This window comes from Homarus americanus, unplaced genomic scaffold (assembly GCF_018991925.1).
Source record: "Homarus americanus isolate GMGI-L3 unplaced genomic scaffold, GMGI_Hamer_2.0 scaffold23578, whole genome shotgun sequence".
NCBI classification, from domain to species: domain Eukaryota; kingdom Metazoa; phylum Arthropoda; class Malacostraca; order Decapoda; family Nephropidae; genus Homarus; species Homarus americanus.
The window spans coordinates 4,224,112-4,248,162 of record NW_024733231.1 but is presented as its reverse complement, the minus strand read 5'-3'; the positions used below and the strand labels follow the sequence as shown (position 1 = coordinate 4,248,162).

At 38.8% G+C, this 24,051-nt stretch overlaps 1 protein-coding gene across 2 annotated transcripts; it reads left to right on the top strand.

Annotated features, from left to right (window-relative positions):
* Positions 1–76: 76 nt before the first annotated feature.
* LOC121869570 (protein phosphatase 1 regulatory subunit 37-like) lies at positions 77–22,546 on the top strand. 2 transcript variants are annotated; one of them, XM_042370985.1, is made up of 3 exons: positions 77–460; positions 8,755–8,859; positions 9,359–22,546. In XM_042370985.1, exon 3 carries the CDS (start codon positions 9,894–9,896, stop codon positions 13,782–13,784), a length of 3,891 nt encoding a protein of 1,296 aa, XP_042226919.1. In that variant the 5' UTR covers positions 77–460; positions 8,755–8,859; positions 9,359–9,893; the 3' UTR covers positions 13,785–22,546. The 2 variants fall into 2 exon arrangements, with proteins under 2 accessions (XP_042226919.1, XP_042226918.1); XM_042370984.1 differs by lacking the exon at positions 77–460 and adding an exon at positions 6,418–6,564.
* Positions 22,547–24,051: the final 1,505 nt, after the last annotated feature.

Below are 24,051 nucleotides of genomic sequence, written 5' to 3'. Positions count from 1 at the left end.
AATATAGTATGAATATTTAATTAACTTTTTCTACAGTGCAGTACTATTTTAACTCCTATGTACTATGATAAAAACTGATATAGAAAAGACTAAACTGAATTAGAATAAGTGCAGTATACAGTAATTTGTCTTATATACTGTATATGGTGTTATAGACGATTTATCCATTGAAGAAAAAGTGAGCATTATCGGTGGGACTTATTAAATTGACGGAAGAAGATTACATTGATAGTGAGGAAATATGTCAGAATCCCGAGCAAGTTCCTCCTCCACAAGAGTCCCAGCAAGTAAACCCCCCTATTTGCCATTGTTAGTGTGGGAGGTGGCGGCCGTCACGTCATTGAGTGGATGGGATAATATCAAAGTGCAAGTTCGTGGTCAACTGACTGGCTTTACCCCCTATGATAATACTGCTATGCTGCGTTCTAGAACGTCAAAGGATTGCAAATCCAAGATTATGGTAAGTTTGTCTTTTATATCATGTCCCGTAGTACTTTATTGTAGAATGATATGTCTGAATTTGAAGTACGTAAGCAGTAATTGTAGAACATTAGTGGTCTTATATGATTGATGTAGAATTGTACGGTAGTTTTATTGATTTCAGTGTTTGGTGATGGCATGAAACAGCTCAAAGTGCACCTCTTTTTCTCACAGATGACTCTCTTAGTGTGAAGCAACTGTAAAATGATCATGGTAGGTTTTAGGTGTTTATTATTGTATAACCAGTTGGGATGTGTACCTGTACTTTCACTCCTTCACACTCAACAGTAAAATGAATAGTTACATTGTACACTATTGGGTACGTATGTCACTGGTGGACTAGTGTCTTGCCAAGGGTGATGTATTATCTACTCAGCACTAAGAACTGGGATCACCACCACCTGTCTGGCCACTCACCATCAGAACAGGGAGGTGCTTGTATGCATGAATAGCAAATCCCCCTTTGGGTTATGAATTTGTTTCGTGAATTATGACAAACTTACTTGTTGTATGGTACATAGTTTATGCCAACATATGACGATCTTGTATGAACGGTTAGTTAAATAATTTTTCGGGCTTGTGCAAGTGAAACTGGTACAGTACAGTATTAACAAGGACAAGTTTCCAGAGTAAAAGTTGGGTTACATTTCCAGCCATTACCAAACTACTCAGTTGAGTGTTCATACTTACTCAGTTGAGTGTTCATACTTGGAGCTGGTGGATGCCCCCTAGGGGTCACAGCTTAGTTGAAGAAGCCACCAGCTCAGAAAACTGTGGGGGCAAACTTTTTTGTCGTACTGTACTGTAATAGTTGTGAACTCTTGGAACAGCACCGAGTGTGATCTCATTCAAGACCGGACTTGATCAGTACTGATGAAGGTACAGATATATTCTGGAGCCAGTACTGTACATATACACTACAGTACTGTATTGCATTTTAAAAAGCTAATTCTCAAATTTAACCTTTTCACTCTGTGATGCCACTTTTGATACAGTACTGTATTTGACTAATGCCATTTGATTTTATTCAGCACTATATATGCACTGTACAGTTGGGTCTTCATTTACACGGTCAATTGAACCCGTGGAGTACCGCGTAAAACAAGAAACGCGTAAATGAAATAACAGAACATGTGGGATTAATTGAAATAGAGACTGGGCCGACCCCCAAACTCCACTTTTTCCGACAATACGTACGTTAATTTTATGATGGTATGCACACACAATTAATAATTACGAGAAATATCAATAATATTAGGTTTTTTAACACTTACATTAGTAGAAAAGATGGCTGGGCACACGGGGATGGGGGGTTGGTTCCGAGGCAGAGGGCAGATTATTGGCCCTCACCTGTATCACTTGTATCAATTGTATCACTATCCACCACAGAGGCTTGCAGGGCCTCTTTGTCAAACCCCCTCAAAGTCCTCATAAGTCCATATCCTCACTATCACTGACTTGGGCCGGCTGTGGTGGGTGGCAGGTGAAGAATTCGGTAATGTTTTGATGACTGGGGGACCTTGTGTGCACCCTGCCCGCGCTGCTTCCCGCGTAAATGACCAAATTTGCCGTGTAAATCAAGCATTTCAATTCTGGCAAGGCACCGCGTAAATGACAAAACGTGTAAACCAAAACCCCATAAATCCAGACTCAACTGTACTGTATACTGTAAGTACCGTATACCTGTATATTGAGGAACAATTAAATCGTGTGTTTATTTGCAATGGGAGACAGAGCGAAAATGATTAGCAAAACCTCCGCTATTATGAATAAATCACAAACACTGTTATGTGATTTTACATTTGTTATTCCCCTGGGTAGTCATCTATTCCACAGTGCATTATGCGTCATAATTCATAAAATAAACAACGCATTGGACCTATTTTCATGCAGATAACTAGAGAGCGAATAACTACCTTTGCCTAGGTTGTCGAAGGTAATATACGTACACAAACCCTTAAACAACGGCCATCATAAGTGGAGGTTAAATCAAGGGACGGCAGCCATCATCCGTGTACAGTACAGACCATATTTTCCATGGCTAAGTGATACCTCTTTAATCATCTGGGCTCAGGGAGAATTGGGGTGGTGAGTGTAAATTGTGGGGAGCTTAGTGGGGAGTGTAAATTGTGTGGAAGGATAGTGGGGGAGTGTAAATTGTGTGGAAGGATAGTGGGGGAGTGTAAATTGTGTGGAAGGATAGTGGGGGAGTGTAAATTGTTTGGGAGCTTGGTGGAGAGTGTAAATTGTGAGGGGGGCGATGAGGAGTGTAAATTGTGTGGGAGGTTGGTGGGGTGGTGTATGAACTGAAGGGGGGGCGATGAGGAGTGGTGTTGGTGTGGCTGTGGGGGGCGATGAGGAGTGTAAATTGTGTGGGAGGTTGGGGTGGTGTAAAGGGGGCGATGAGGAGTGTAAATTGTGTGGGAAGTTGGTGGGGAGTATAAATTGTGTTGAGCTTGTTGGGGAGTGTAAATTGTGTGGAAGGATAGTGGGGGAGTGTAAATTGTTTGGGAGCTTGGTGGAGAGTGTAAATTGTGAGGGGGGCGATGAGGAGTGTAAATTGTGTGGGAGGTTGGTGGGGGAGTGTGTGTACAGTTGCCATCCTTCATACGCAACTGGAAGTCAGTTCACCATAATCTAGGTCAGACCAGAGACAAATTACAGTGTGGCGAAGCGCGTGACCAGTCGTATTTACCCACATAATCACGGTGTGTTACTTGTCACGCCAGAAGTGCTTTAGGGTTTAGGCGAGAGATAATAATAATAATAATAATAATAATAATAATACTTGGGTTTGTAAGGAAAATTAGCTTAAACAAATTTGCCTTTGTGACACTATGTACACAGTATATATGTAACTATGATGTAGGTGTGTGTACATGTGAAGGACTCAAACATTACAGAAATACTCGTATGATGAGAGACAGACATTTGTTTAATTATCATTATAAATATCATTCTACACACCATCTAATATGTCGATTGATACTGTGGCTGAAACTTATTGAAACTTAGGGAAAACTCACTGAAACTTAGGAAAACTTACTGAAATCTTGGAGAAACTTGTTGAAACTTGGTGAATCTGTCCTTGGCGGGTGTTTGCCAACGTTGAGGCTTCCCAGGTGTTTTGTGATCAGGTGCGTGTCTTATTAAGGTGCTGATGTAAGACAACCACACCTGCACCTCCTACCCGCCTCTCTATCTCCCACTCCCCTCTACACCTCCCTCCTCTCTCTAATTTTCCTCCTCCGTCCTTCCCATTGTGAGTGTGTGAGGTTGGCAGGAGTGAGACAGGCAGACAGTAACGAATGCATGAGTGAAGCCAGTAATGAATGAATGAGTGAGTGAGATAGACAGACATAGAGTGAGACAGACGGTAGTAATGAGTGAGACACAGTAGTAGTGAGTGAGACAAGGGCGAGTGAGTGAGAAAGGCAGACAGACCTACACAACTCCTGTGTTTTTAATGTCACAGTTGAAGGTCTCCGAGCCACTTGCTGCTAAATTATTCTCACCACCTTTATCTGAAGACGGGTGCTACTTTGGTATTCACGACTACGTTTTTATGACCACTTTGGGGCCATGATCATTCTTTTGGGGGCTACTTTTTAGACATTTTCAGGAATACTTTCAATGGCCTTTGAGGAAATTAGTTACGGCTTCTGTAGGCACGTTGAGGAGTATTTGTATTAGTTTAATTTTTTTAGCTAGGATAGACATAAACATACCAGGGTGATTTTTTGTTTTACATAGGATACGCAATTACGCATCAAGGTGATGGGAGATAATTGGAGGTGGTTGGAGACGATTGGACATGTTTGTAGACGGTTACAAGAGATTGGAGATGATTAGAACTGATTGTTTTCAGTTTTACTTCTCAAGTTTTATGCTTCAGTTTATACGTCATTTATTTTTTCACTGATAATTCTAACTTTTCACTGATTCGCCATTCGTGTCCAGTGTTAAGCCGTTTCCAGGAGGTAACTAAATTTAAGTAAGGTATCCTAACAATGTACATAAACAGTGTAGGTAAACAATGTACATAGTGTAGGTATACAAACTATGGTAAACAGTAAGCTAATATAGGGGTAAGGACAGCTTAACAAAGATATCATGTGCTTATCAATATCACCAGTAAGGTGATGGAGATTAACATTGGACATACAAACATTACTTAATCAAACCTGACACCTTCCTCGGGTATAAGATTAACGAATATACAGTATATGCCGTAAAGTTATTATTGGTATTATTAAAGTATGTAAGTAATCGTTCTTGATGTTTTATGAATTGTGGATGAATGTCTGTCTGTCGTGACTTTTGACGTTATTTAGCATTAAGTTAAGGGCGGTGAAGATAGAGGGATTACCATGTTATTTATCACTGGTTCATCTTCGTGTTTGAGTTTTTTGAGGTGTGTGTGGCAATGAAAACTTCCCTCTCTAATTTATTTATTCTTTGAAGATCTTGTGCGGACATTAATAAGAATATATTTGTGAGATAAGGTTGTGGTCGTATCTGTTAGCCTCTCAGCTGTTCATACGAGAAGTGAGAACGTTGCGGATGTAAACAATAACAATGAACGTTTGTGTAGTGTGTCAGAGCGCCATTAGTCATCTCATAAGTCAATATTATTTTGTCAGCTCCACCATTCATCACAGAATCGACTTTATCACGTCAGAGCACCATTATTTATCTCAAATTAATTTTTTTATATCAGCGCGCCAGTAGAATGCCACTAACTTGCTCCCCGTTGCTTGCTCCACTGATAATGAAGGAGGTAAGGCGGTCAACAAGGAACACCATTAGATTAAGTGCGCGTGTGTACACTAACTCAAGGCTGATGTTGCAACTGATAACACGATAAGTGAAGACACTGATTGTAAAGACGAGAATGGCAATTCCTTTTGATTGGAGATTCTCGATCGCCGATTGGATAGATAAGTTGTGACGTAAGAGATTCTCACTGATTGGATAGATGGAGATTCTTTTTGATTGGAGATTCTTGCTGATTGGGTGGGTATTTGTGACGTCAGACATTTCTGTTTATTGCATATACTTGTAAGTTACGTCAAAGGTTCCTCTCTCTCACACACTACATTTTATACCTAGTTAGATAATTATTACATTTGTATACCGACATTGGTTTCTACCTGTATTGTCCATGAAAATTGTTTGTTTACTTGCATTATTTACATTGTATACCTGCATTGTCTTAGTAGTACATTGTTTGTATACCTGTACCTGCATTATTTGTCAAGATTTTACTCAATATTTATCTGTATGTAAAAGATATCTGAATACGCAATAATTTCACCTTCATAAAATACCTTGACACTTTTTACATACTTTCGTGAAGCCTTGCGAGGGAGAAATGACAGATGTACTTACTGTATACGCTGTGGTTGGATATTTCTTTGTTTATTAGCGTGAGTAGGTGAGGGAGTGAGTGAATGGGATAAGGTGCCGCTATTTCGTCATAGAGGACCCTGGGGTGAAGGTATTTTTGTGCGTAAATATCATGTGTTCTTGCGTGTGTTTGTGTGTGTGTAAAGGGACTCTGGGGATTGCTGTTGATTGTATATTCCTATTAAGATACTTATTTCCTCATTAAGGACACCATTAGTTTAAGATTAATTGACCACATGTGATAATATTTGAGGTGTGTAGGTGTAGTAGTAATGCTTGTAGTGGTGTGGTAGATGTGGCAACGTTGCCTAAAGTTGCCATGGCAACAGTGGTAATAGTTGCCAGTTGTTGAAATGTATGGAAGTGTGTGTTATTCATTTTTTCGTTATTCTTGATGGAGTTTCTCTTTTTTGGTGTTTGAAACTACCTTATGAATTATTTTACGGTGTTTGGTTAAGAGGAAATTGTGTGAGGGAGGTAGAGGGGAGAGATAATAATGGTGGTAGTATTGTGAGGGGTAGTGTGTTGGTGGCGGCAGTAGGTAGGCAGGTCGACGGCCAGCTTGGGAGTTTTCCAGCCGAACAGCTGATCACGAAAACAACCAAACATCAACAAAAATAAGACAAGTGATTAACTGGAGAGTGAGCTTTATAGTCAACACCGAATGTTGTGAAGGTAATGACGTGTACACGGCGGGATATATACGTGTGTGTGATTGTATTGAAGAGTGACCTCATGCAACGTTGCTGGCCAAGTCGTACTGAATGCTTTGTTGGGTGAGATCCTTCCTTCACCTCTCTACTAATGCTTACTCCCCCCCCCCGACACCCTGTAAACCTTGCCTGTGTTAAGCTAATGATTCACACCTGTTGTTGAGTGCACTAAGTTAAAGGTTTGTGGAGGAACACCTGGTTAATAATGTGGCGCGAGGTAAGATGGTTGCTGCTTGCAACCCCCCCAACCTGTGGCCATTTTTTCATTTTACAATGGCAACTTTTAAATTAATTGACCATTGTGACAGGAGTTTTGTTGTCATATTTCATGTCTGTCATACGAAAAATCACAGAAATAGTTGGTGACTTGAAAATATATATTAAAAGAAGTGAATAATAATGTTTTGGCCACAAATAAGACATCCACCATTTTTAATGTATATAAAAAATGCTGTTTTGTGTTTCGAGTAATATTGAGCTTCTGAATGAATGATTCTTGACACTACAGGAAAATCAATCTTGGTTGAGATATTTGTAGAGAGCAAATATGTCAGGATTGACCTCGACTCAATAATGAAAACTTTGAAGTTATCTTTGGTGATTATTATTCATATAGTTGTGTGATGTGAGTCAGTAAATATCAAGTACAGGTGTTGGTGACATGTTAGGTGGTGCTTCATCCTCAAGAACTACCGTTACACACTCGAAAGTAACTAATTGTGGTACTCTGAGAACACACACACACACAAACACACACACATAAACACACACACATACCTTAATCAGGTGAATAAATTAATGTTGTGGAAAATATATACAATGCATGGCAGTGGTAGAATTGTTCTTTCCTTTTGCCATAATATTACTTAACTTCAAACTATATACAAGAAAAAATTTTAAAATTCCTACCATTTGCTCAAACTGTTTATGGAAATTCAGTTTTATCAAAGGTTAAAATTTTCTGTTTCCAGGAATGTATGAAAATTAATGAATCTTGACTTTTAACAAAACTTTCCTTCTATAAAATTTGATGATAAAATATTAATAAATTCAGACCAAGAAAATGACATTCTTACCATACATCTAATATTAAATACTTGTTGATTTATATAACATACGTCGTCTGTTTCTACACTATTTTGGGGGATAAGGTTAGGTTAGAATAGAATAAATTAGGTTTAGCTAGGGTAGGTTGGGTTTGATTAGGTTAGGTTAATTTTAGCTAGGTTAGGTTAGGTTAGGTTAGCATTAGGGTGGTTAATCTTTAAGTGAATTAAGCTGGCAAGGAGATTCTTCAGGTGATCCCTTAAATATAAAATTAATGCTTCTTATTGTGATTACCTGAAGATTAGACACCTCAGCTTACCTTACCTTAATGCTAATCTAACCTCACCTAATTTAACCCAATCTAACCTAACCCTTCCAGGTAGTGTTAGGGTTTTTAATCATCAGGTGAAATAAACTAAGGTTTACCTGTGTGAGCCATTACATTCTATTGCTTGTGTATTTAATATAAAGATAAAATCATCAGTCTGTACAGAATTATAAACAGCAATTCATTATTATGTTGAATGTTGTATCTTTATTTATACAAGGAATAAATGTGATCTCAGAACATGAATAAAATAATAAGTTTAGTGAAGCTGTTGCAGTATATTTAATTGACTTCAGTGTTGCATAATATCAGAATATACTGAATTAAGTATCCTGAAGGTGGCATGGAGCTAATACAGTATTGTCTATTGCTTTCGGTACATGAATCTTAATTTTGGGGGTTGTGAAGCATCAAGTGAGGCGACTGGACTTATGTTAGAGACTTTACATGCGTCTAAATTAATTCACGGACATTTTTAACTTTCAGATTGTTTACTAATACTTTGTTTTATATATATTCAGTGAAACCTCAATTTAATGGTCTATATGCTTTGGGAAGTTCAATTATATCGAGGGTCCGTTAGATATGGCACCTTCATCTAGCGGATTATATGGATAGAGAAGTCCGTTATATCTAGGTTTCACTGCTGTTGATTTTAGTAAAGAACTGCAGACCTCTTGGTGAATTAAATTGCTGTAGTACCTTCATTCTTGGTGGATTAAATCACTATACCTTCATTCTTAGTGAATTAAATCACTATACCTTCATTCTTGGCAGGTAAATGTTGAGTTACTGGGCAGCTGCAGCAACCTGAATTTCTCTATTGTAGTTATTTTTGGTGAGCTGGACGTAATAAATGGCAAACCACTCATCATAGCTAAGGTGAGTTACCTACGTGTTTCTGTCTTCTGAAAATGATTATTGGATGTGCAATTATATTCCTTTTACTGTACTGTAATTAATTCATATATATTTTGGTTTATTGGATAGCGAGGCTTCCTTTACAGTGCTCATAAACCACTATAAAGGGCTTGTGTGGTCCTTTTATGTGAGAGAGAACAGGATGAATCTTTGGGGTCAGCGTTGAAAATAACAGTCCGGCACATTATCATTTGTTATGCCTTTATACAACATGCAGCTTCTGTCCATACTATCATCACACCTCAGTTTGTTGCCAGGGTTACATAATAAGTATCTAGTACAGTGCAGCTGGGGACATTCATTTTGCATTACAATTCTGCCTTGACAGACCTCACCACACTTGTAAACTAACATCTTCTGTTCAGTCATCATTCTTTATATGGGACAAACCACTTTATAATGTAATTTTTTTATGTAATTGTAGCATTTAAAAAAATAATTTGCCATCTTTTCCTTTCAGTTTCTTCGTGAATGCAATACCTTGAACTTAGAACTTGCTGAAAAGGCTGATGAGTACATTCGCAGCCGCTTCCCACTCAACCTCCCCCTCAAGTGACACTTTCGTCTTATCTTATACAATAATATTTTAGTAACTAGTGTGTAATAAATATATTTATAGAATTTACTTTAAAGATTTTTTGGAATTTGCATTTTAACACTTGGTTCTATGGTCAGGTTAGTGAGCTGGCATAAGCAACTGACATATGAATATTGTATAAAGAAATTGTTGCACTCTGTCATGAGAACTAACAGTGCTCTGGATACTAGAAGGTTTGCGTCGTACCACAGAAGGCACATGTTAAAGCCTAGAAATCTCTGTGACTCTGTATATTTACACGAACTTGCCCATCAACGTGAACTTGGTGATGTTCTTCACTGTGATCCCATATATGTAAATGAACTGAGAAAGCACTGTTGTAAAAAGAGTCACTGTGGCTTGTCAGAGCTTAGCAAACTCTTGCATCGCAGTGAACATATGCAACGTTGGGAGCATTATGAGCAGTACTAGCAAGGCTGAAGCTCTGAGTGATGATCTACTGGAAGGCCAAGAGCATCTTGACGATGCTTCAGTGGACACAAAACAGTGCACCAAGGAGGTGCCTGGTGAAGGTAAAACACAGGTGACACACTCACTAACTGGAAATGATGCTTGTGAAGAACAAGTGTGCATAAGTGGACACAGTGAAATAGATGTTTCTGATAAAGGAAAACAATTAATAGTAAAAGGTGCTGAAGATGGGCAGGAAACAAAGACAAAAGAGACACCGGAGGCTTCTGTCTATGAGAATATTGCTGGTGAAGTAGCATCAGCTTTTGTAGAATTAGGAGGTGTTGGTAATGAGTTAAAAACTGCATTTAAAGATGCTCAAAGTGAATTTCTCTCTGCAGTGTGTGAGGTAAAGAGTGAACTTAGCCATGTACTTGGTAATTCTTCCCGAGTCAGTTCGGGTGTCTCTGAACTGGCCGGTAAAGATTTCGACAGCGGTGAGAGAGATTCCGAGGGCAATATTATATCTGTAAAGGTTGAATCTATGTCTTCTGATGACACTTGTAATTTTAAGAAGGTAGTTGTAAGTCATAGTGTAGATAGTGAGAGTGTTGAGGAGTCTTATGTGAGTGAGACCAAGAAGAGTGTAAAGCTGGTTGTTGATGAATTTGAGGACGACGAAGTTAGAGTATGTAGTGAACACTTGATGGACACCTCACAACCTCAACCTACAAAAATGAACAACATGGATGTCAATATTGAATGTAGTAGACTGATATCATCCACTAGTGTAAATATATGTTCCAATGTGCTTGCCAAAAATGATGAAAAAACAAATAATAATATATCGATGGGAGAAGAAGTCACGGAGGACTTGTTTAAAGATGTAAGGATAGTTGACAGTGATGAGGAACGCCATGTGGGAACAGAAAGAGGAAACCACTTTGATGAGAGTAAAGTGATTTCAGTGCAGAGAAGACAAGTTGAATATCATTTATGTGAGAGAGAACAGACTGGTAAAATGTTGAGTATTGATAATGATGGGAAAGGTTTGAAAGCTCAGCCACTCTCAGCTCCCTCCACTCCTGTTCCTTCAGCTTCGAACTCGGCACGTAAAATACTGAGATCTCAGGGATGTCGAGCTCGGAGAGTTTCATTCCCCGAAGACGAAACCCATCTGATCTCTAGTTATTTAGAGCCAGTTAATCCATGGCAACAGATGGCAGGAGTCACAGTAGAAGAGATAGCAGCAGCGTACAGATCGTCGTGCGAGCGGCACCGTACTCAGCCTCTTCCCGGAGTGTTACAACAAATTAAGGCCTTGCCATTGGCCATTGCAGGACGTGTGGAATGCCTCAGTCTTCGCGGTCAAAAATTGGAGGGAGGACAGTGTGAAGGCTTGGAGGAAATATTCAGAAGAGTACAATTTAAGATCCTAGATCTGGAAGGTTGCTCTCTTGATGATGATACTGCTATACCCCTGTTTGATATGATTGAATTTTATGACTCTGCAACACAGCTAAATATTTCATGTAATGGAAAAATTGGCTTTAGAGGGTGGCAGGCTTGTTCTAGAATGCTGAAACGTACTCCATCTGTTGAGTATCTCGATGCCCGCAATACAAATTTGAATGAGACCAACATGCCTATATTAGGTAGAGCGCTGCGACTTGGAGCTCGGTTGCACACGCTCCACTTAGAAAACTGTAACTTGACCGGTCGACCTCTCATCATGCTGACCGCTGCACTCAGACAAAATGATACTTTAGCTGAATTGTATTTGGCAGAAAATAGACTCGGTGTCAATGACTGCATACAACTTGGTAACCTAGTTCGTGCTAACAGTACTCTTCGTCTCCTGGATTTAAGAAACAACAACGTCCAAGATGCTGGATGTGGGCACGTGTGTGAAGGTATAGCAGAGCAACAGAAGCTGCAGCAACAACAACAGACTGAGACCAATGTTTCCACCAATAAGAAAGGTTGTATGGGTCTCCACTCTCTCATTCTTTGGAGCAATCACCTCACCCAGCAGTCAGCATCTCACTTGGCTGGGATGCTCACAGTAACTAAAACCTTGGAAACGTTAAATCTGGGACGAAATAACTTGACTAGTGAAGGAATATTACGCCTAAAAGAGTCACTGCTCAGAAATCATGCCTTACTTCGTTTGGGTCTGCAAGCAGCCCGAATAGCGGACGAAGGAGCTGTGGCCCTTGCCGAGTATACGGCGGACAACATGGCCATTCAGCACATTGACTTGCGGGAAAACCCGATACGCGTGGCCGGTCTAATGGCTCTGGCTCACTCTCTGCGTCTGAACTCTACCATCATCCAGATGGACATTGACTCAGACCCAAGAAGTGAGCCAGCAGCAGAATTAGCAGAGCAACATTTTACCCTTCAGAAAGATATAAAAGAATACTGCCAGCGTAACTTAACTCGAAGTCACTTGCGTGCTTCAGAAGAGCAAGCTAAAGAAAACAACCAAGGATGTCCTCAGGTTAAATCTCCAAATGAAGGATTATGTCTTAGTGGAGCAATCAGAAAAATTTCGCTCACTTGTGAAACGACGCCAAACAAGGCATTTGTTGTTGATAAAATTGAAGGACCAAATAGAGGAGAAGAAGAAAAGCAGAAATATACGAGTCCAGCCCCAAGCCCCCTCCCGAGTCCTTCTCCCAGCCCTTGTGCCAGTCCATCACCCAGTCCGGTACCCAGTCCCCTCAAAAATAGATTTAGGGTTTTCCGAGTCAACGAGGCCGCCAAGAGTTCCCCTGAACTAATATCAGGTTGTAGCCAAACCACAATTCTTTGCAGTTCAGTTCCTGTTTCCCAATCAGGAAGAAGTATGTCTGCAGGAGATCTTAGTCTGCCACCAAAACAGAATTCTATGAGGCCAAGTAGGGCCAGTACCGGTGGCCGCTTCACCGTAACTCGGGTGGCAGAACCATCTGGCTCTCAAAGCTTACCTTCCGAACAAGGGAAAGTAACGTGCATGTCTGGTACTAGTTTCACTTGTACTAATTCTGCTTCTGGGCCAAAAATTGTCATTTCTTCTCCAGTTAGAGTAGAAAGAGGTTTTAGTGTGGAGGAAACTTCACCATCGTCAGTGGTCATGGAAAGAGTCGGAGATAAAGAAAATAAGTGTGAGTTGGATAAATCTGTAGGTTGTAAGTCAGTTGGTCTTCCAGAGGATCAGTCACGTTTACCACAACGTCCATTATCTGGTCACGTTGTCAGACTCAAGTCAGATGGAGATAGTGACGATGTGTTTGTGGATGCCGTCAGCCTCAAAACATCCTCCTCGGAGTGCCAACGCAGAGAGCTGGTATCACAGAGAAATATGGCTGTGTATAAACCCAGTCAAGTTGAGAGTCATAAGAGTGACAAGGACTCTGACTCTCTAAGTTCCAGTGATTTGACTGATAGTGGATTTCTTGATGAGGGTGTGTGTAGCAGGGGGGGTGGGAGTCCATCACCAAGTCCAAGCAGTCCACATCCCGAGGGCGATAGAGACTCATTATTGAGCTCGTCAGTGGACAGCACTAGTCAAGAGGACACAAGCCTAGGATTATCTGTAGACAACAGTACCATGCAAAGTTCACTGCCTTCCATTCCACTTCTACCATGCACTCTACAGCAGACAGATTTGCTCCCATTGAATGAGCCTCCAAAGAGAGCACCACTCGCTGCTATGGAAAATGGTAGCTTTGACTCTGACAGTGAGGACAGTGAGTTGACAACACAGTCATCAGACTCCACCCACAGTGACGAGATCCGCATCACTACCGAGCAGTACGAACCAAGACCTGCCTGGGGATCAAAGCAAGAACCAGCAGAGGTCACGATTAACTCCAAGGCTTTAACCTCGTCGGGTTCTCCGGGAACCGGCTAGAAAACTAGGCAAAAGTACTAAGTCCTTGAATGAATTTTCAATGTGATACAGTAAGAAAATTTGTACTTTACCTCTACAGCAGCAATTAAGTATGGTTGTGTTGACTAGGCAGTTATTTAGCCATCTACTAAGTTCAGAGAAATTGTGGCAGCAGTGCTGTCACTAACTGTAATCAGTGTCATTTATATGATGTATTAATCATACACAATTTACCTCACTGGCTCTCATTTCTAGCTGATGCCCTCTGCCAGATGACTGTTATTACTGTGTGTGCCTGGAGTAGTGGGGTGTTGACTATTATACCTTACTCCCCTGGGTAGCTGGGCTGATCTTCTGGTCTCCCGTCCTTCCCTGTTACACTCGCTGTACAGTACTGTACTGTACTCAAGGTTAGGAGAGTAGATGCAAAGGTTGCCTTCTCAGGACTCTTGGTGTCTAAGGTGATTTAGTGTACCTGGTTGTAATTTTCTCGTATAAATCGCCATTAGACGTAAGGAAAAGGAGATGTGGTCACCCAATCTTAAACTCCTCCCTTTTAACTAATGGGAATGCTTGGTTCCTTTATTTTGGTGGGGAGGTCTTTTGTGTCTTCCAGACAACAGTGTTGAACATTTGGGCAGATGCTTTATTTAGGTACATTATCTGTTGTTACTTCCTGATTTACTTAATGGATTTATTATCAATGGTGGGTGATCACAAGTTTCCAGCTTGTTTATCACCCGTCCCACAGTGTACTACCCATTGGCTGGTTGCTTTCAACTTGGATTGGAAATTTTGGAATTTGACATCCATCTTCTCCTTCCATTTCCAGGCTGTTTGAAAGCTTAAACTGTGCCATGGCATTTCACATTTTGTCGCGTCTCTTTGGCGCAGGAAGAATTGTTTTTTTCTCGTGTTTCATCTTTTTCTGAAGCCTCTTGCACTGTTGTGTCAGCAGGTACTATTTTATATACTGTACATCATGTTTAGATCTTATAAGGTCCTGATGGGTCCCTAGTTTTTGATGGGGTAAGTTACTTTTTGTTTTAAGGGTGAAATACCCGAGGGTCTTTGCTGTGTAGACTATGTTGTTGTATTGCCTCCTGCTCTGGGTCTGGCATCATTTATCTTGAGTGGAGTTTAGTGGGGCTTTTTCCCTTCTGCCTTCACTTTCTTCTAACTCAATCTGCACTGGACTGGTTCAAGGGATCTTGGAGACGGTTTCACTATGACCCGTCTCCGAGAGAACACATTATGCCCACTGTTGTTGAGACTCAGAATACCGATGGCTGCTAATGTTCCTAGAGGCTTCAGGATGTCATTGGTTGACACAGTACTCAAGTCCTTCAGTGCTGCATGGTTGAAGTAGCTCTTCCAGTCCTGAAGAGTTTGTACTCCCATTTTCAATTTTTTGTGATGGCTGTTGTAACAAGAGCTGCTTCAGAGGGCATCAGCTACATACTGTATAGGAGAATGATCCTAAAATCTGATTTTTTTTAGTGAAGCTCATACTCAAGCAGCTCGGCCTCCCTCTCCCTACCTTAGGTTCTTGCACGGTTACCTTGGAAACTGAATGTGAATCAAGATGACTGATTGTTCCTGGAAACATAGTGGATGTACTTAGGTGAGTGTGTATACTGATTGTGTTGACAACATGCTCTGTTAAGAGGTCGTGGCCTGAGAAGGTAACCTTGGCATTTAATCTTCCTCACTTAAGGTGTATTAATGTGACAGGGAAGGATGGAGCTCTCTCTTCACCACCAGCACACACACAGCAGCAACATGGCTATAGACTAGGCTAGAAAATAGGATAACAGGATCACTTCCCCATTTTTAATATCAAAAAAATTTCCTTATTTTTTGTCAAAGAGAATTATGGACATCTTTTATTTTCTTGTTTTGAAATTGCAGTACAGTAGTTATATGGAAATTACTTCATTGTTAACAAAATACCTGTAATGGTTTAGAGTGAAGTCAGTAATTAAAATTACCATTTTCATTAACTACAGGTACATGAAATTTTCTTTAGAGTTTGTGATACAAGTCTCAGTTTGATCAAATATATATTAATATTATTTTAATGTTTTCTGTCATTCTGATAAAATATATTTACTGTGTCATGTAAGCTGGTAAATCAACTACAAGCAGAACATTAAAGGAAATAGCAGACAGCTTTAGCTTTTATTTCTTTTAATGTCTTGTGGTCAGTTGTGATATACTGTACTGTACTCTATATGTGTTGCATTACCTCGTTTGAAGCTGCTTTATTAGTGTAACCCCCTTTAAGAATGCAGTGAGAGTAATCATTGATTCAATACTGTACAATGTAATTAATGTGGTTTACAAGAGATTCTTTATTATGTTTTAACACTTTATTTTGATTGTTTTCTCCACACAAAAGCTTTAAACAGTACTAAAACATCTTACTTAATGAGATCATCATTGTGCCATAGAAATATAAATCTTCATACACCTGAATGTTCATATCACAAATCAAGAGTTGTCTTTATGTGCAAATTATAGCCACTCCAGTGTCCTGAGGAGGATGAGATGCATTTTGTAGTTGGTGAGATGTGGTATGCATGTTGTGGGCACGACTGTAAGGTACTGTGTTTCTGCTTTTCCCTCTTCTGTTTCTCATGTTTAAATTCTCATCATTTGGATTTTAACAGAGGCAAACTACACTTATGATCAACAAAGACATATTGAGAGTTTCCTATGAAGTCTTTCTCAGAATCATGAAAATACTGGTAAATACTTTTTCAGATATCAAGGACAAGTGTGGTGTGTGTTTTAGCATAGCAAGTCTTAAATTGATATAACTGTGTCAACAAATATTATGGGCTCACAAGTACAAAAAATAAACTCCGTGTTGAATTACCTATTTTCCCTTCTTGAATGTCCTATCCCTTATTTTTCTCTCTCTCTCTCTCTCTTAAGATATTTTTTTAATTCTATATGTTCTTAAGGGAATCTTTGGGCCTTCCTTTGAATACACAGAAAAATTATCATCGTCTGAAAAGTCATTTACAAAGTCATTGTCTTAAAGAACTCGCGTGCAAAAGTTTTTAGTACAGAACCTTGCAGATGAGCTCGGGGATCACCACAAGGGGCCGCCATGTTTTGTTTTCATTCCGCCATGCTTGGATTCTTTGCGCTGCAGAAAAAAAAATGTCCGCCATGCTTCAAAATTCGTAAGGTGTGTAAAAAATGTATTTGTTTATAGTCTTTTCCCAGATACAGTATATGAGTGACGGTAAACGGTAATTGCCTCCGATAATGCCAGTATTTCTTGGGGTCAGCCGTCATGTTGGTTTATCAAGTAATTGAACTCTGAGTGTGTAAGCTAGTATTGTCACATCGATAAACCTCTTCGGATACTTCCACCCTTGAGGAATTTTCTCTGGTGATCCCTGGAATTTGTAAGGAATTAAGAGTGTCTCATTATCAAATAAAGTCACATGACAACTGTGTATGTGCTAACTTTTCTCAAAACTTCTGGGTGATGTATGAGCACTTTTGATTATGTTCCTCAATGAATGTCCTACTGTAAGCCACCCCAACTGTAGCAAAACTTTGAAATTGTTACTTTGTCTCTTGAGCAAGGTTTATGTACAAGACTTAAGGAACAACTAAAAACATTGCAGCCAAGTTTGCTTCTGTACTATGCCTATATATTGGTAGGTTGTTATGTAATGTCTTATATACAGGCATAAATGGCTATACTGTAAATGGTTTATGTAGGATAATACATTTGAGATTTTAATTTCATGATCACAAAGCAGATGGTATGATATGCAGTACTAGACCTTTACTCTGCTTGCTTGTTCTGTACAGTGTTTGTGATTACCATGAGACTGATACAATTCTGATTTGTTATTTACTGTCTTTTGGTTTACCAAGATTTGCCAGCACCAGTCTTGTTCCTAGAAATATTGCAAAGTAGCCTTTACCAACAGAGGTAACTGGTCCATCAAATACTGGTGCTACTTGTTGAATAATTATAAAATTCAGTGCTTTTTTATTATTATTTCCTGATCGAAAATGAACATAATAGCTTTGGGAAATTTGTAGAATTAGACTAGCGAAAAAAAAAAGACTAGCTGAGTTTTATTGATGAGATTAAGCGAAGCAACAAAGAGGTAGAGGGTGGCATTTTCTTGGTTATGAAGGCTGGTAGCTGCTACACGTGAGCTAGTGTCAAGCTCCGGTGACTGGTACAAATCCATCAATCATGGTGAGGACGGGTTGTGTGGCTCTGGCTCACACTTCAGTGGGGGAAGTAAGAGCTTCTGCCATTGAAGAAGAGTCGTGAGGATCATTTTCCTGTGTCTCGTCATATTTAGAGCAGTGTTACAGTTATTGCCACAAGTACATTGTTTCCATGTTTAGAGTGCTATACTTTGTAATATGTTTATAAACATTCTATTGATTGCCTGTTTTTAAATATTTTGTACTTTTCATACTGGTAATGGATGGCATGTTCAGAACCTTGTAAATTTCAAAACATTTTTCAGTAATTAGACCTGTGCATTTTATATTACCGAAGTTTTTTGTAAATGAAGTACCTTATGTCTTACCAGTGTTGTGTTTACGGAGTGAAGACACTTTTGTCGTTCATCTGTTTAAAACAATAATCATAAATATTTTCTTCAATTTGAAACTCTTGCTTTTTGCCTCCCCAAAGCAAGGATCATGTACAAGAATAAGGAACAGCTTCTGTGACAAGAGCACCCTTTTTGATCCACATGTAAATTCAGTTAATTCTCCGCTCCAGTTCGCAACCGGTGAGACATTGTGTTTGGAGGACCTCAAGTGAGGATCAGAATTGGTGTTGGTGTCAGCACTATTGCGTTGCATGTACAGATGTATAAAATATGTAGAGCTGTGATCACGGTATGCTAGCTGAGCTCCACCACTTACCTGGATGTTATGTTGTAATTTTTTTTTGGGGGGTAAAATGGCCTTAAACGGGCGATTGCTTCCGCCACTGCAACCATCCTGACCTACATCATGACCACTTCCATGCTCACTTATAATTTATTTATTAATTCTTCTACAACACCATCTAGCATCATACCAAATATACCCAGGAGTGTTGGATTTATTTTTATCACACAGAGCTGTATCTGTACTGTACGCATTGTTCATATAAGACTGGTGCAAGAAGAAATTGTGTTGGGCCTTTGATTTATAGATATATATAATCTTCAAAACAGTGGAATGGCTTAAAAGGGGACCTGCAGTGTGCCAGCCCTCCTTAGTTGTTTATATTCGGGAAAATCTAAAGGTAACATTTATTGATGGACTATATGTGAATTATTCATGGTAAAGTAGTAATTCTTATAATTGTTTTGAATATTATTGTCACTGAACTGGAATATTAGGTGGTGTCTGGAGCAGTTTTTTAAGTTGGAAACTAGGTGAAATTTTACCAAGGCTCTTAAGAAACCACCCATCCATGAAGCAGGTTTTCATGCTGTAAAAGAACTTCACAATTTCTTTTTGAACTAAGAATAAGTGAAACAAAGCGAGCGTTAGGAAGAGACCATTGAGGAATCTGTCGTAGTGATGCTAGAAGAGTACTTGTCAACATTGTCCTTGGAGACGTGGGTAGGTGATGTGGTGTGTGTGTGTGATTGTGGACATCTGCCTCATCTTCAGGCAGCACCAGACTCTCCTCACCCACATAGGGAGGATCAGAGAATATCTTGTTATTGTTGTTGTTGAAAGTTTTATTACATATATTAAAGCAACTAGGTGCTCTATCCTTACCTAAGCTGGGAACCTTGATAGCTGTGTTATACCTTCACCCGGTTTTATGCAGGTGTATTGATTTAACGAGTACATATTTACCCTAGAGGAATGGTTTTAGGTTGTAACCCATGTTTGTAATGTCTTAGTGACGTATCCTTTGTCTCACAATCTTGGGAGCTGTCCTCTCAGTGTTGTTCTTGTCATTACGGATCCTCAGAGGTGACTAGAAGATGGCTGCAAAATAGTAAACATTGGGAACATGGGGGTTTTGGTGCTTTGTAAGGGTTGGGATGGTGCGGTTGTGTGTACTACATATATCAAGTGGTACAAATATTTTTCAATTGGATATTTGCTTGCTTGAGATAGTGTTAAATGATAATGATCCTGAAACTACTAGAAATGGACAGTCATCTTCACTGTTTAACTTTATGAATTAGCTAATTATGCTCTTAACCTCAGGTGTTTAAAAGACTCAGGATTGCTCATACAAACTGTCATTCACCTAAGTGTAAAGTAAACATTTCTGAATAAACAGTAAAAATAATTCAAAAATATAATATTTATATATATTAAGTTAAAGTTTTATGAGGGGTAACTGCGTGCTTCACTTGAGGGATGCACATCAGAGCGCAAACCCCGTGTGATGCAGAACTTTGACGGTGACTTGTGACCTTTATGTTTGACCTTACTCCAAAATCAAACAGTTCTTCCTTGGCCAATACCCAAGCCATCAGCCGAGTTTCATCCTTGTAGGTCAATCCATTGTTTTAGATATTTTCTTCAAGACACATGGACTAATTAAAAACAGTAGCTGTTAATAATAGACTTAAACTGTGAACATTTTGTATAAAGACCAGGAAACTGGCAGGTCTCCTCTCTCAGCAGCATTCTCTTTGGATTGCATGAAGGCACCATACTGAATATCCCAAGATGTATAGAAGGTATTTTATAGCTCGGTCATTCATGCAAGTACTGTAGTTGTTGATGTCAGAGTTGCAAAAATATTTCTAATATTATCTGTTCACTGAACCACTGTCTAGAATAGGAGCAGAATATAAGGATAAATCATCATCACCCTTCATCACTACCTTGTCGTTATTTCACAACTGCGATCCCCCCCTCCCCCACTCTGGCCAATGAGTTGTTACAGATTTTATCTTGAATATTGATGGCCATTCTCAGGAGGACTTCCAAGATCTATAGATACACTCAGGACCTACTTCAGTGCATATTCTATGTTTTAGCTCAAAATGTATGAAAACCTACGAACTCACTTGTCGTGTTTGAATGGGAAGGGGGAGTGAAGGTACGTTCCCTTTTTGTGGAAATGTATTTTTGCAAGATTTTGTAAGTACAGATACTAAGTAGTATGTCAAAACTTTTCCATAAAAGTTTTACACAAAGGGGAATGCCCTAAGAAAGGGATAGTGTTATCATGAGATGTGATGGTGCCCAGCCCTTTATACTGTCATTAAAAGATATATATGTTTGAAATAATACATATTTTCTTGGCGTCATTACTGTCCATGCACTACTCAGTCCTATCTCAAGTTTAGTTTCCATTTTCCCAAAGACATAAAGTCAATCATGAATACAATTAACCCATGACTCACCCTGACACTCACTCGGTTCACATGAGCACTTTTAGTTATAGTGGAATGCATGGTCATCTCAACCAATCATCAGATAGCATATTCAGAGCATAGTTCTCGCCAATAACCCATTACCTCACATAGACAACTTCATGTGTGTCTCCTTCACAGTAAGCACACGGTAGCTGTACTTTTGACAGCTTCTTGGAGTCCTTCTTGTTGCCCTGGACAAAAGAAGAGAAGCATCATCCCCACAGGGTACTTACTCATACAGTTTTAGTTATATTTTATTACTATACATAATTAAGCGTAGATTTTTTTTGTCGAGTAAACTTAAACTGTTTGTTTACCTCATGGTTGAAAATATTCTGGTTGATCTCTGACTTTTATGAGAATTTGTTAGGTTGTATTTGTTGTAATTATCAAATGTTATTTTAGACCAGCAAATCCTCTTAAGTAAATTACTTTTAAACATGCAGGGTACATATTTTGAATTATAATAAGCCTTCAATCATATTAGTTTTTAGTAATTTTGAATTGATAGTGAAACTGTAATTTACCATTGCAAGTCTTAATGTATTATTTACATTTTATATTGTATTTACAAAGAGTGTTGTATGGAAGTAAAAGTTAAGTATAATTGTTATGAAACTTACAGCAAAATCTGGTACATTAACCTGCACAACCATAATCCCGATGGGTCATAAGGCAATAGTTTCCAGTAGTATATTTTATGATTTATAAAAGACATCATTTAACCATAAGATTGTATGCTATTTATGTCATATAGGTATTTATTTCTTTAGATTATATAGACACTGCTGGTGCATTGCAAGTGGTGTTATTTATTGCTGTATATTGCGAGAGAAGTTGGGCACATGTTATAACCTTAAATATTGCAGTACTGTAAGTGTGCAGGTAATGTAAGTCTTAGTGCTGTACTGTATATTGAAGAGTAGGGATATTATCACATTGAAATCATGATGTAATATACTGTGTGTATGTATGTATATATTTGCATATGTATATTCATGTATATATATACACATACACAAAGAAGAGATTTAGAGTTGAACTGATATATTTATCACATTGTAGCCGTGTGTTATGGTGGTGGTCGAGCATGGTGTAGGTCATGTGTGGGAGGTGCCCCAATGTACACACACACACAAAGTTAAACTTGTGAAACACGGGTGTATGGGAGGAAGGAAAGGAGAGGCTATGAAAGCACTAGATATGTTTTGTGAGGCGTTGGACTGTGGCATTGAGGTAGGAAGGTCATGTTGGATGTTTATAAGGCAGCACATAGGAGGAACAAGACTACTGTAGGTGTGTAGGGCGGCAACATCCAGGGTGGTGGTGGTGAGGCGTCAGTTGAGCTGTGATAGCCAGGTAGTGACCACCCTGCAGAACAATAAACTACCCACATTATCATTTGGGGTTTTATTCTCCTATTGCTGTGACTATGAGACACTTTTTTTGTATCCACCTCTTATTTTCCTCATCATTACCTGTATGGATTTAGCTTTGCTCCACATATTGCTCAGAAAGTACTATATACTGTACTGTACGCCATCTGTAATAAGTGCGGGGGGGAGGGGGGGTTGAAATACAGACAGACATTTTCTTCAGTAATATCATCAACTACTGCAAGAGATTCACTCCCTTTGAAATATTCACTAATCTCATATTAAAATCCACACAAGACATAAGTTGTAGCAAACTCACCTCTCACTGCTGTCTTGGATCAGTGATGAAAGGGAATATCCAATCTGACCCTAATGAACAAGACAGGATTTCTTTAAGTACTCACGTTTACTGCTGTACTGAACCAACACTGAACCCATTGAGAATAAATTTATCTATACAGTAATATGAGGAACACACCACTTGTGCTTTTTCTCATCTTGGGGAAATTAAAATGCATTTCCAGATTTGTTTTCCTCTCGACTGTGATGCCGACAAGGCCACTGGAGGTTGGTGAATCCTGTTTTCTTGCTTTGGTGTTTTGGTGTAGTTTAATTAGTTCTTCCTTCTAGAATCTGGATAAACACGTTCTTCCTCTTAGATAAACAAGGTCTTCATTCTAGATAACAAGTTCTTCCTTCTAGATAAACAAGTTCTTCATTCTAGATAAAAAAGTTCTTCCTTCTAGATAAACAAGTTCTTCCTTCTAGATAAACAAGTTCTTCCTTCTAGATAAACAAGTTCTTCATTCTAGATAAAAAAGTTCTTCCTTCTAGATAAACAAGTTCTTCCTTCTAGATAAACAAGTTCTTCATTCTAGATAAAAAAGTTCTTCCTTCTAGATAAACAAGTTCTTCCTTCTAGATAAACAAGTTCTTCATTCTAGATAAAAAAGTTCTTCCTTCTAAATAAACAAGTTCTTCCTTCTAGATAAACAAGTTCTTCCTTCTAAATAAACAAGTTCTTCCTTCTAGATAAACAAGTTCTTCCTTCTAGATAAACAAGTTCTTCATTCTAGATAAACAAGTTCTTCATTCTAAATAAACAAGTTCTTCCTTCTAGATAAACAAGTTCTTCATTCTAGATAAACAAGTTCTTCCTTCTAGATAAACAAGTTCTTCCTTCTAGATAAACAAGTTCTTCCTTCTAAATAAACAAGTTCTTCCTTCTAAATAAACAAGATAAGTTCTTCCTTCTAGATAAACAAGTTCTTCATTCTAGATAAACAAGTTCTTCCTTCTAAATAAACAAGTTCTTCCTTCTAGTTCTTCCAAGTTCTTCATTCTAGATAAACAAGTTCTTCCTTCTAGATAAACAAGTTCTTCCTTCTAGATAAACAAGTTCTTCCTTCTAAATAAACAAATTCTTCCTTCTAGATAAACAAGTTCTTCCTTCTAGATAAACAAGTTCTTCATTCTAGATAAACAAGTTCTTCCTTCTAAATAAACAAGTTCTTCATTCTAGATAAACAA

Bases quoted from the DNA above. Each gene is read 5' to 3' on its own strand.
- LOC121869570 (XM_042370985.1), top strand. From the start codon at position 9,894: ATGAGCAGTACTAGCAAGGCTGAAGCTCTGAGTGATGATCTACTGGAA.